General features: G+C 34.7%; 1 protein-coding gene across 5 annotated transcripts in view; it reads right to left on the bottom strand.

The window, feature by feature from the left end:
- Positions 1-12,766, bottom strand: part of ACC (acetyl-CoA carboxylase) — a 108,298-nt gene that overhangs the window by 87,215 nt on the left and 8,317 nt on the right. For 2 of the 5 annotated variants that reach the window (XM_088258642.1, XM_088258643.1), the window contains exons 1-3: positions 10,088-10,144; positions 7,982-8,115; positions 6,837-6,997 (exon numbers count right to left, since the gene is read on the bottom strand). In XM_088258642.1, coding sequence (XP_088114768.1) covers positions 6,837-6,997; positions 7,982-8,115; positions 10,088-10,136 — 344 coding nt within the window. In that variant the 5' untranslated portion in view covers positions 10,137-10,144. Of the gene's footprint in view, positions 1-6,836; positions 6,998-7,981; positions 8,116-10,087; positions 10,145-12,312; positions 12,462-12,766 lie in introns of those variants that run through there. The other 3 variants (XM_088258644.1, XM_088258645.1, XM_088258648.1) reach the window with 2 other exon arrangements.

Raw genomic sequence — 12,766 nt, 5'->3', positions numbered from 1 at the left:
TCACCCATACGCGTGATGCCAACAAACCTATAATTAAATAATCAAAATTACAATGCTTTATAAATATGGATCGCAAGAAAGTCGATTGGCGCTCGACCCAATTAAGAATGCCCGTAGTGCAGTGGACAGCGCGTCAGGCTGCCGCTCTTCATCTTCAAACCCTCGTCCGCACCCAATGGTGCATAGGGTACTGAATTATATAATATATAAAACCCTTCTCCGCACCCAAATGGTGCATAGGGCACTGTCATATAAACGCAGTGTTATCTTGATCGTTTATACATGGAGGAAAGGTGATCAGCCTTCCGCTTCAGGTACCAGTCCATGGTAATTTTGAATAAATATTACAGTGAAAAAAATACTAATATTTTTTTACCCCCTTTGGGAATCGAACCCGGAACCTCCAGAACGGTAGCCGAGCGTGCTGACCATTACACTACGGAGGCGGTTATTATATAAACGCAGTGTTAATATATTATTGGATTAAAACCAATATTTTTAGTTTTTCCACTTTATTTTTATTTGACCAGCGACCGGGTTTCGTCGTTACCGACATCATCAGACCAGTCTGATGATGTCGGTAACGACGAAACCCAGTCGCTGGTCAAATAAAAATAAAGTGGAAAAGCTAAAAATATTGGTTTTTATCCAATAATATATTAAAATGCAATTCCATCACGAAGTGTCAGTGGATAATACAAATCTATTAACGCAGTGTTATTTTGATCGTTAACACATGAAGGAAAGGCGATCAACCTTCCGCTTCAGGTATCAGTCCAGGGTAATATTGAATAAATATTATTGTGAAAAAATATATTGTATTTATTTGACCCCCCTTGGAATCGAGCCCGGGACCTCCAGTACGGTAGCCAAGCGTGCTGACCGCTAAAATGCGGAGGCGGACAAGTAACAGTGTTAAAATTGAGTAAATTTTGAAAAACATATGTCCGCCTCCGTAGTGTAATGGTCAACCTCATTCGTTACCAACTTATGAAAACAACGTTTTTACGAAGGCGAATTATGCAAAATTTTGAAAGTGATGAACGAACATATCTATTATATCGGCTGTTAAAAACACAAAACCAGTTTTACACAATCCTTTATAGGTTAAGTACATTAAAAAAAATTATTAAATGTATTGAAACTTGATTGAGTGTAGATGCGCATCTATATGCTTCTTCTACAAGCAGTTGTGAGACAATCGACAGCACAACACCCCTTGAACCCTGCACCCAGATGCGCTAGCGGACTTTGAACTGACGTCATCGCTCCTAGGCACTGCATTATATGCCATCCGCGCTCGCCGCGAGTAATTGGTCGCGACCATTACAGTTGACAATGTCAAACGCATTATTGACAGTCGAAGGTGGCCACGCTTGCATTACCGACCGACCAATCAGAGAGCGCGAGAGAGTGGTCCGATCATCGACGGGTGATCGGAAAATTCATCATCTTTCACGTCACTTTTCGACATCTCAACATAGATGATGGAGATCTGTGTCGATACGATGCAATGCACCATTATGTGCGGATAAGGGTTAGTCAGTAGTTAGTCAATAGTAGTAGTAGTGTGGATTCGTTTCTGTGACGTCATTCGTTACCAACTTACGAAAACAACGTTTTTACGAAGGCGAATTTTGTCGGGTTTTGGTGCCGTGATCAGTGTCGCGGACTCTTAAGTCAGAGTATCTCGGTTCGAGCCCACTCTACCACAATTTGATACCTATTTCTAATAATGAGCCGCTTAGGCTCACAGAAATAGTATGAAATTTAAATATTTGTGTAAATAATAAAACACAAAAAATTATCTTTTTTAAAAAAAAAATTAAAATAAATTGCAAAAGAAAAAGACGAATGAAAGCATTGATTTTATCGGCTGTTATAAACACAAAACGAGTTGTACACAATCATTTATAGGAGATGCATGAACGTGGAAGAGGCGAAGAATGTTTGCAAGGACAGAGTGGTGTGGCGTTCTATTCTCTCTGCCTACCCCTGCGGAGAAGCGGCGTGATGGTTAGTTATTTAGTTTAGTTTAGTTTTTTCATTTCATTTTTTGACTTCTCAACATAGATGAGGGAGAAGTCTGGGCATTTACGGGGCTTACGACCGCCAGGGGCTGATTAAGCGATCACTTTACACACTTGTAGCATTCACCAATTCTACCCACCTGATCGACAACCACACTACTCAAATTCTTGGATCTTCTAGATATATTGAATTATCTCGATACATAGTTCTTGAACTCGATAGGCTTCATTTATTTGTGAACAAGTATTTGGACACACTCAAAATGTTGTAAATAAATTAACTGGTCAAATTACAAGTTAAAAATAATAATATGAAAATGATATTTTCTGGCGTTTCTCATGTATGTGATTATAATCCAGGTTTTGGACTTCACATACAATTGAAAGAATTACTGCTTAATAAAAAGCTTTTTTTCATCTCACAACAGATGTCTCTAGTGAAGTTCTAGTGATTCAAGCACAATGTTTAAAAAAATGGATCATATATATAGAACTTCCAAGAATTTGAGTGGCGTGGTTGTCAGTCATGGATAGAATTGGTGAATGTTACATGTGCGTAAAGTGATTTCTTTAAACCAGCCTATGACGGCCGTAAGCCCCGTAAATGCCCAGACTTCCATATTCTTCTTCGTCTTTGATGAGATGTCAAAAAAAAAAAAACCCTTATCCGCACCAAATGGTGCATAGGGCACTGCTTCATATAAACGCAGTGTTATCTTGATCGTTTACACATGAAGGAAAGGTGATCAGTCCTCCGCTTCAGGTACCAGTCCATGGTAATATTGAATAAGTATTACAGTGAAAAAATTTATTTGACCCCCCCCCCCTGGGAATCGAACCCGGGACCTCCAGAACGGTAGCCGAGCGTGCTGACCACTACAATACGGAGGCGGTCAAAAAATAATAGGTAATTAATGTCTAACATATAGTCTTTGTGGAATGAAATAAACAGTTTGGAACTATGAAAAATGAGTGTCTTTGCGCGAGTCTGTATTTGCAAAAAGGAATTTCTAGTAAATTATTCATTCTTTGGGTAGATCTGTTATTATTTTTAGGAAATATTAATAATATTTTCAATATTATTAATATTTAAAGCATTTTCTTTGTGGTTAGTCATTTTTACTTATTTATTTTTTTACAAAAATGTTAATAAAATACAGCATGCAAACAATGCATGTTAGTGATTGTCCTGACGAAGAGACGGGTACGTCTCGAAACCGGTAGACGTAAAAATCTCGGTGAGTGGTTATATACCAATTTTATTAACATTTTTGTAAAAAAATAAACAAGTAAATATTAATAATAATAATAAAATTCTTATCCGCACCCCATGGTGCATAGGGCACTGTGTCATATAAACGCAGTGTTATCTTGATCGTTTACACATGAAGGAAAGGTGATCAGTCCTCCTCTTCAGGTACCAGTCCATGGTAATATTGAATAAATATTACAGTGAAAAAAATCACTTCTATTTATTTGACCCCCCCCCCCTTGGGAATCGAACCCGGGACCTCCAAAACGGTAGCCGAGCGCGCTGACCATCACACTACGGAGGCGGACAACTAATAGATTGATTTAAATATTTTTTCGACATGCGATCTCTCAGTGCGGGAAAAACCATGTATGTTGGAAAATGGAAGGAATGCAAGGCCGAAATGAGCATTATCGGTAAAATTACATAAACCAAGTTGGCCCTAATAATGTTGCCTTGTTTAGTGTCGCATAGAAAATAACGCGCCGAAGTCCATTTAAAGTATTTGCTTTAAAGTCAATGACGATCAAAGTTCAGCCAATACAGGCTGGTCAAAAACAAACACTCGAATGCTAAATTATGCAAATGAAATGGACGTCTCGCTACAGGTTTGTATTTATAGCGTATATGATAAGGAATAAATTAACATTATACACATATATATATATATATATATATATATATATATATATATATATATATATATATATATATATATATATATATATATATATATATATATATATATATATATATATATATATGTATATATATATATATATATATATATACATATACATATATATATATACATATATATATATATATATATATATATATATATATATATATATATATATATATATATATATATATATATATATATATATATATATATATATATTTACATATATATATATGTATATAAACATACACATTTACATAGTGCCCTGAGTGCTTATATGAACCAATATTTAAACATTGTTCTTGAATTACTAGAACTTTACTAGAGACATCTATTGGTGAGATGAAAAGAAGCTACGGGGCTGACGACCGTCCACATAAACCACATAAACATAAACCAGCGTCCATTTAAACACTTAAACCAGCCTACGACAGTCGTCAGCCCCGTAAATGCCCAGAAATATTTTTAAAATGGAGAAAAAACATTCAGGTTTTACCTAAAAAGATCTGTTGCATAGGAAAAAAGTCAATAAGTGGCTTGATATTTATTTTTAATACATTGTTTTATATTTTTAAACTTTAAAGACGATCTCCTGCAAAATCATGTTTTTTGATATATGACGTTGTTGACCTTTTAAAGACGTAATGCAGACTATTTGTAGCGACATCTTTGAATACTTTACGAAACAATTTCGTTGAGTATTTAATGACATGTCAGAAATATCAGCGACATCTATCGGAAGAATTTTTTTTATTTTTTTTATTCATTTAATATATTTACATTTTTATTTATATGTAACATAATACATTTGAATCATTTATACATATGGAGAACTTTTATATTTCGATTCGCTGTGCCTCTCCATAAAAGAGACTGTGCTCTTGTGCTTGGAGAGGGACTTACACTCGTGGCTTAATGTTATATAATAAAAGAATAAATAGTTTTTTTGTATATTTTTTCAAGATTTAAATGTATAGAGCTTTAATTTTTTTCTTAAGTATTTTTATATCATCCATTTTTTTTATTTCTTTAGGGAGTTTATTGAAATGTTTGATTGCCAAATATTTGAAGTTTTGCTGAAATTGCTTGGTGTTGCATTTTGGAGTAGAAAAATCGTTTGAGAATCTCGATGATAATTTTTTTGTTAAATTTAAATAGTTGTCACCCTTTGGTATTTGAAAAATTGCGTTTTTTTTATAAATGGATTCTATATTTGGGACTTGAAATTTTTTAAATAATAATTTTGTTGGATATATCGTAGTCGTACAGGAGAAAGTGACCAACTACCAAAACGTAAAATGTTCAGGAAGGCCATTTAAGTCACTATTGCTTGGCAAGAAAATAAACACCAATGCAGTTAGTCATTTTTAAGAAGTCAATATATTATACTTCCAAGTTTAAAATCCTTTGGGATTTTTTCAGGGCAATATTAAGCTAGTAAGATATCAAATAGTCAATGATCACGTTTTTGTAAAACAATGCACTTGGTCACTTTCTCCTGTATGACTACGATATGTTTTTTTTTTTCAAAATAACTTTAATTATGCTTCAAACAAAGTATAAACAATAAGAAAGTGTCGGGTTGTGGTCCCGTGGTTAGTGTAGCGGACTCTTAAGTCAGAGTTTCTCGGTTCGAACTCACTCTACCACAATTTGATACCTGTTTCTAATAATGAGCCGCTTAGGCTCACAGAAATATTACGAAATTTAAGTATTTTTGTCAATAATAAAAACACAAAATTTTCTCTTTTTTTTTTAAAAAAAGTTTAAAAAAACATTGAATTTAAAATCATGCCTTTAGCGATATAGCGAGTGTTTTTGCCCAGAATTTTCACTCATGAATTACATGAAATTATATAACATTTTGAGTGTGTCCAAAGACTTGTTAAAAAATCTGGATTATCTCCAATTATAGGAGTTATTTTTCATAACATTTTTTGACAAAATATAATATGAAAATTAACTCCTATAACTGGAGACAATCCAGATTTGTGAACAAGTATCTGGACACACTCGAAATGCTATAAATAAATTAACTGATCAAATTATAAGCTAAAATAATAAAATGAAAATGATATTTTCTGGCGTTTTTCATGTATGTGATTATAATTCAGGATTCGGACCTCACATAAAAATGAAAGAGTTTCTGCTCAATAAAAAGCTTCTTTCATCTCATCAATAGATGTCTCTAGTGAAATTCTAGTGATTCAAGGACAGTGTTCCGAAATTGGATCATATATATAGAACTTCCAAGAATTTGAGTAGTGTGGTTGTCAATCAGGGGTAGAATTGGTGAATGTTACACGTTTATAAAGTGATCACTTAAGCCTATGACGGTCGTAAGCGCTGTAAATGCTCAGACATCCATGTTCTTCTTCATCTTTGTTGAGATGTAAAAAGAATATTGTAAAAAATGTTTTACATGCGGCGACACTTAGATTTTATAATATAAGACAAGACGTTTTTATTTTTTATACATTTGAATTGTCACTATGGTTGCCAAGTTGCAATTGTGAAAATCATGCTTCTCATAGTAAAAGTATAAGGTTCGTAATAGTACAAAGAAGATAACACGATGATAAGCACGTTGCACTCGTGGAATTGTCACTATGGTTGCCAGGTTGCAATTGTGAAAAATACTGCTTCGCAACATGAAAGTATACAGCCCGTAATAGTATAATATAAAGAAGATATATGTGTGGCAGCAAGTGCGAATTGTCACTATGGTTGCCAGGCTGCAATTGTGAAAAATACTGCTTCGTGGCATGAAAGTATACAGCCGTAATATTATCATATAAAGAAGATATATGTGTGGCAGCAAGTGCGAATTGTCACTATGGTTGCCGGGTTGCAATAACAAAAGTCCTACCTGAGCTTCCGGCGCTTCTCGGCCAGCGCGAGCGTCTGCGCGTGCGTGAGGTTGGTCGCGCTGGGCGCGCGCGCGATCTCCGCCTCCGTGACCGGGAAGGAGTCCTGCTCCTCGCCGCCGTCCTCGGCGCCCAGCGTGAAGTTCGGCTTGCAGCGCCCGGCCTGCCGACACACAGACACCTTTAGGATTACACATGCAATGCCGGATCGATAATCCGAAGCAATCTTTAATCCGAAGCAATCTTATATCGGAAGCAATCTCTAATCCGAAGCTATCTCTAAACCAAAACAATCTCTTATCTGAAACGATCTCCAATCCGAAGCAATCTCTAATCCGAAAATATATTTTAACCGAAATAATCTAAAACTAACTAACCATCACGCAGCTTCTCCGCAGGGGTAGGCAGAGAAAAAATAACGCCATACTACCCTGTCGTTGCAAGCATTCTTCGCCTCTTCCACGTTCATTCATCTCCTTATACATACCCAACAGTTATTATATCTCCTATGCGAAACAATCTCTAATTCCGACAATTTCTTTAATCCGAAATAATCTAAAACTTACTAACCATCACGCAGTTTCCCCTCAGGGGTAGGCGGAGAGAAAATAACGCCATACTACCCTGCTGTTGCAAACATTCTTCGTCTCTTCCACATTCATGCATCTCCTCATACATACCCGACGATTATTATATCTTTCATCCAAAACAATTTCCTATCCGAAAAAATCTGTTATCCGAAACGATCTCTAATCCAAAACAAATTCCAGTCTGAAACATAATCTTTTATTTTTTATTGTCAAGTATTTTTATTTGTTTTTATCTCTAACAAACAAAATACATTTTAATAACAATTAATTGGTCTACATTAATCTACTTATCTGAAACAATCTCTGATCCGAAACATAATATAACCAGAAACATAATCTACTCCATAACATACTCTTATCCGAATCAATCTCTAATCAGAAACATACTCTAATCCAAAACAACCTATAATCCGAAACAATCTCTTATCTGAAACCTCTGATCCGAAACAAACTGTAACCAGAATCTACTCCATAACATTCCAGAATTCCTGATTACTTAAAATCGTTTATAATGGAAACGTGACGTTTTGGTGATGAACTCCACATACGATGCTTACATGTTCGGCCTCTTCCGCGACGTCTATCTTCTCGAACGGATCACTCTCACTTGACGAGCATCTGGCCTGTGTTTCCGGGTCCATGCTAAGAGGAGCCGACAGGCCCTCGCCACTGCTGTCCTCCAGCGCCGGTCCTGTGACAAAGAAAAACATATATTTGTAGAACTCCATTTAACTTTATGTATCAATTGGTAAATCAAACAAAGATTTTTTGAGTCTACTAAGTTGTATTTTATTGTTGAAAAACACATATTTAATTCATATTGTGACAATTGTTTCGCCTAGTTGTGGCATTTTCAAACCACTGTGAAGATAAAATGGACTGACGGTCTTTATATATATAAAAAAAACCTTATCCGCCCCAAATGGTGCATAGGGCACTGCTTCATATAAACGCAGTGTTATCTTGATCGTTTACACATGAAGGAAAAGTAATCAGCCCTCAGCTTCAGGTACCAGTCCAGGGTAATAATATTAAATAAATATTAGTGAAAAAATCACTTATATTTATTTTACCCCCATGGGAATCGAAGCCAGGACCTCCAGAATGGTAGGCGAGCGTGCTGACCATTACACTACGGAGGCGGACAAGGCTTCATATAAACGCAGTGTTATCTTGATCGTTTACACATGAAGGAAAAGTGATCAGCCCTCCGCTTCAGGTACCAGTCCAGGGTAATAATATTAAATAAATATTACAGTGAAAAAATCACTTATATTTATTTTACCTCCCATGGGAATCGAACCCAGAACGGTAGGCGAGCGTGCTGACCATTACACTACGGAGGCGGACAAATATATAGCTATACCATTCATTCTAGGTACTTAACTAATAGTTTTAACACGTTCAGTAATAATTTACAGGAGACGACAATAGTTGATGGGGCATGTAGTTACGTACACATATCGCTCAATCCTTTCAAGAACGTCATAAATCAAAATACTTAATTTTTTAGGAGAACGTTCATAAATTAAAAAAATATAATACAAAGTATTAAAAATAAATATCAAGCCACTTATTGAACTTTTTACTGTGCAACAGATCTTTTTAGTTAAAACCTGAAGGTTTTTTCTCCATTTGAAAAATATTTTGTATATTTAAAAAAATATATTAAACAATACCTTTTCTTCAAAATGCAAAAACAACACTTTCTGCCCTGTAGCGGGTAAATATTAAGTAAAAAATATGCCGCTTTTGCTGGGATGTAGTACGTTTTCTAGGCATTCCGAAAACATTCCGAAAATTGACGATTATTTATTTATGACGTTCTTGAAAGGAGTGAGCGATATATTCATTTTCGGAGAAAGGAAAAATAGATTTTTGTCACGATTAAATTAGTATGAAAAATCACAAGACTATCGGTAGCATTCTTATTGAAATCTGTAGAGAACTAAGGGAGATATGAAGGTTTAAACTTTAGATACTTGAATAAAACGAAAAACGTGCGTTCGCATACGTCATCAAATTTCCGTCATCGAACGTTTTATGACGTCATATGGTTTATTGTCTATGTCTATGTAATACGGAAGTCTGGGCATTTACAGGGCTTACGACCGTCATAGGTTTAAAAAATAAATATAAATGCCTAAAAGGTTCAAGGTTTTTGTCTGCCTCAGTAGTGTAATGGTCAGCAAGCTCGGCTACCGTTCTGGAGGTCCCGGGTTCGATTCCCAGGGGGGGTCAAATGAATATAAGTGATTTTTTCACGATGACGATGACGCAGTGCCCTATGCACCATTGTGGTGCGGATAAGGGTTTGAATTGAATTGAGAAAAAAAAGGTTTAAGTGATCACTTTACACACGTGTAACATTCACCAATCCTACCCATGATCGACAACCACACTACTCAAATTCTTGGAACTTCTATATATGTGCTCCAATTTCGAAACTTTGTAATTTCACTAGAGACATCTATTGGCGAGATGAAAATACTTCCATATTATTCTTCATCTATGTTGAGATATCAAAAAATAACTCCTATACCTGGAGATAATCCAGATTTGTGAACAAGTATTAGGACGCACTCAAAATGTTTCAAATAGATAAAAAAATATTACGAGAAGAAAAAAAGAGAAGAAGAAAACAAGAATTGGGTCAAACTTACGCGTTATGGGGCGAAACCAAGTTACCAATGTAGAGGCCAATTGTCCCATAACATAATCTGCGCAAAAAAAAACTAATATGTACTTGAATGCAGTGGCGTACATTTCATATAGGCACATAAACAGTGCCTTCCCTAGTTTATTGGAAGGAAAAAAAAAAAAAAACTGTGATAGCGAAAAAACGATCTCTCAGACGAATGTGCATCTATATTGATTAAACCTTGAATTTATAATATTGAATATAATTAATTAATGCACTCTCTGACTGATCAACTAACTTACCAAATCGATTCCTCCCCGCAAGGGTAGGCAGGGGGAATACAACTAAAAAATAATAATAATTTCCATTTTCGATCTGTTCTCATCAGCATTCACTCTTCATTTTCTTTATCAATCTTTCTATCCCTTGAAAACATACTTTTCAATTCAGTTCAGTCTCAGAAATCAACGTCTACGAGTTTGAAAACAAAGGAAAAATGGAAAGCAAAGGTGAAGAATTTTGAAATAATATATTATTTAATAAATTATTTTTAATTAATGTTTTGATTGGTAAACACAAATATTTCTGAAATAGTGGTTTTTACTAAGTAAAATATTAATTTGTGGTACCCGCTGATTGTTACGACTCCTAACCTGACCACTTTCAAGTATTTGGCATACCTGATCGTGCCATGTTTTTCTCGGTCTTCTTCTGGTTCTTTTCCCACTAACATTCGCCTCATTAATTTGTTTTACCGTTCTTTCCTCACTCATTCGTTCTACATGTCCAAACCATCTCAACACACCTTTCTTAATTTTATCGATAATGCTTATCTCAGCTTTGCATTCCTTCCTTATTTCACTATTCGCACATCTATCATACATCGTTTCGTCGCACATTCTTCTGAGAGATCGCATTTCGACTGCATTCAGTCTACTTTCATCCTTCTTTTGCCAACTCTATGCTTCACTTCCATACATTAGAGTTGGAACCAGGACTCGGTTGTGCACTGCCAGTTTAGCTTCCGCTGATAGGTTTTTATTTGCTATAACTGATTTCAGTGCACCATTCACTTTGTTCCCAGCATTCACTCTCCTTTCTATGTCTTTATCAATCTTTCCATCTCTAGAAAACATACTACCCAAATACACTACCTGTTCCAAAATCTCTCCAATATCACTAGTCTGTTTTTGGTTGGTTGGAAGATCTTGCTTTTTAGCAATAAGCCCGCTAATGTACTTATTTCTTTTCTATACATTAAGTTAAAATAAATGAATAAATCGAAACCCCATGAACAATAGATTCCCATGAGAATTCTGGCCTTCATAATAAATAATTCGATTTTGCAATGTTTGTAATCAATGCATCTACTAATAATGCTTGGTCATGGCACTTATTTACCCTTGCATATAAAAATAAGCCACATCCACACAATACGTATATTTTTAAAAACTTAAACACAAAGCATATGCCGAAGAATGTGGAAGAATGTGGATGATGAAGAATGTGCCGAGAGGCCTACTAAGCGTCAGCACATATCGCTCACTCTTTTCAACGTCATATATCAAAAATCGTCAATTTTCAGCTGTGCATGTTTTCGGAATGCCCATAAAATGTACTATATCCCAAAAAAAAGCATTATATTTTTAACTTAATATTTACCCGCTACAGGGCAGAAAGTGTTGTTATTGTATTTTGAATAAAATGTATTGTTTAATTATTTTCTTTAAATATACTAAATATTTTTAAAATGGAGAAAAAACCTTCAGTTTTCACCTAAAAAGATCTGTTGCACAGTAAAAAGTTCAATAAGTGGCCTGATATTTATTTTCAATACGTCGTATTATATTTTTAAACTTTAAAAACGATATCCTGAAAAATCAAGTTATTTGATATATGACGTTGTTGAAAGGATTAATTTATTTTTTAGTATTTTAAATTTTATATGTCTTAAAAATGATAGTGAATGCGTAGGTTGGTATAGTTCGCAATAAATTAATAAGGTCGATCCCTAAAAACAATACAATGGACACAATGGATTCACCATCTTATATCAATCGAGATCTGTCACATAGCGAATCCTACGGCTGTCCAAATTTAAAACACAGTAAGGGACATTTTTTTGTAGTAGTTTTTTATTGCATTTTTGGACTAAGTAGAGTCAGTCTACTTAGTCCATAAATGCAAAAAAAACCTACTACAAAAAAAATGTCCCTTACTGTGTTTTAAATTTGGACAGCCGCCTACCTCTTAACCTGCGACTTAAATCCGGTGATGAATCTCTTCCACTGGTCACCGTTGAACTTGGCACTTGACTGATTACACTTGAATTATCTCGTTGTCGGCTATTGTGGGTTAAGTTTATGATGGCAATTGACCGCGTGTAGTTGGGTTTCTTACTGACGTCTTACTGAGGTCTTTGCGACGTCTAGAACCGTCCGACACGGGGAGAATGAGGCGACTGGCGTGCCGATATTGATAAGCACTCAGGGCACTATGTAAATGTGTATGTTTATATACATATATATATATATATATATATATATATATATATATATATATATATATATATATATATATATATATATATATATATATATATATATATATATATATATAAATATATATATATATATATATATATATATATATATATATATATATATATATATATATACATATATATATATATATATATATA

This window comes from Brachycentrus maculatus, unplaced genomic scaffold (assembly GCF_059751285.1).
Source record: "Brachycentrus maculatus isolate JH-2025_06_01 unplaced genomic scaffold, ASM5975128v1 h1tg000101l, whole genome shotgun sequence".
NCBI classification, from domain to species: domain Eukaryota; kingdom Metazoa; phylum Arthropoda; class Insecta; order Trichoptera; family Brachycentridae; genus Brachycentrus; species Brachycentrus maculatus.
Note: the sequence above shows the minus strand (reverse complement) of the source record. Positions and strands in the feature narration are given on the sequence as shown.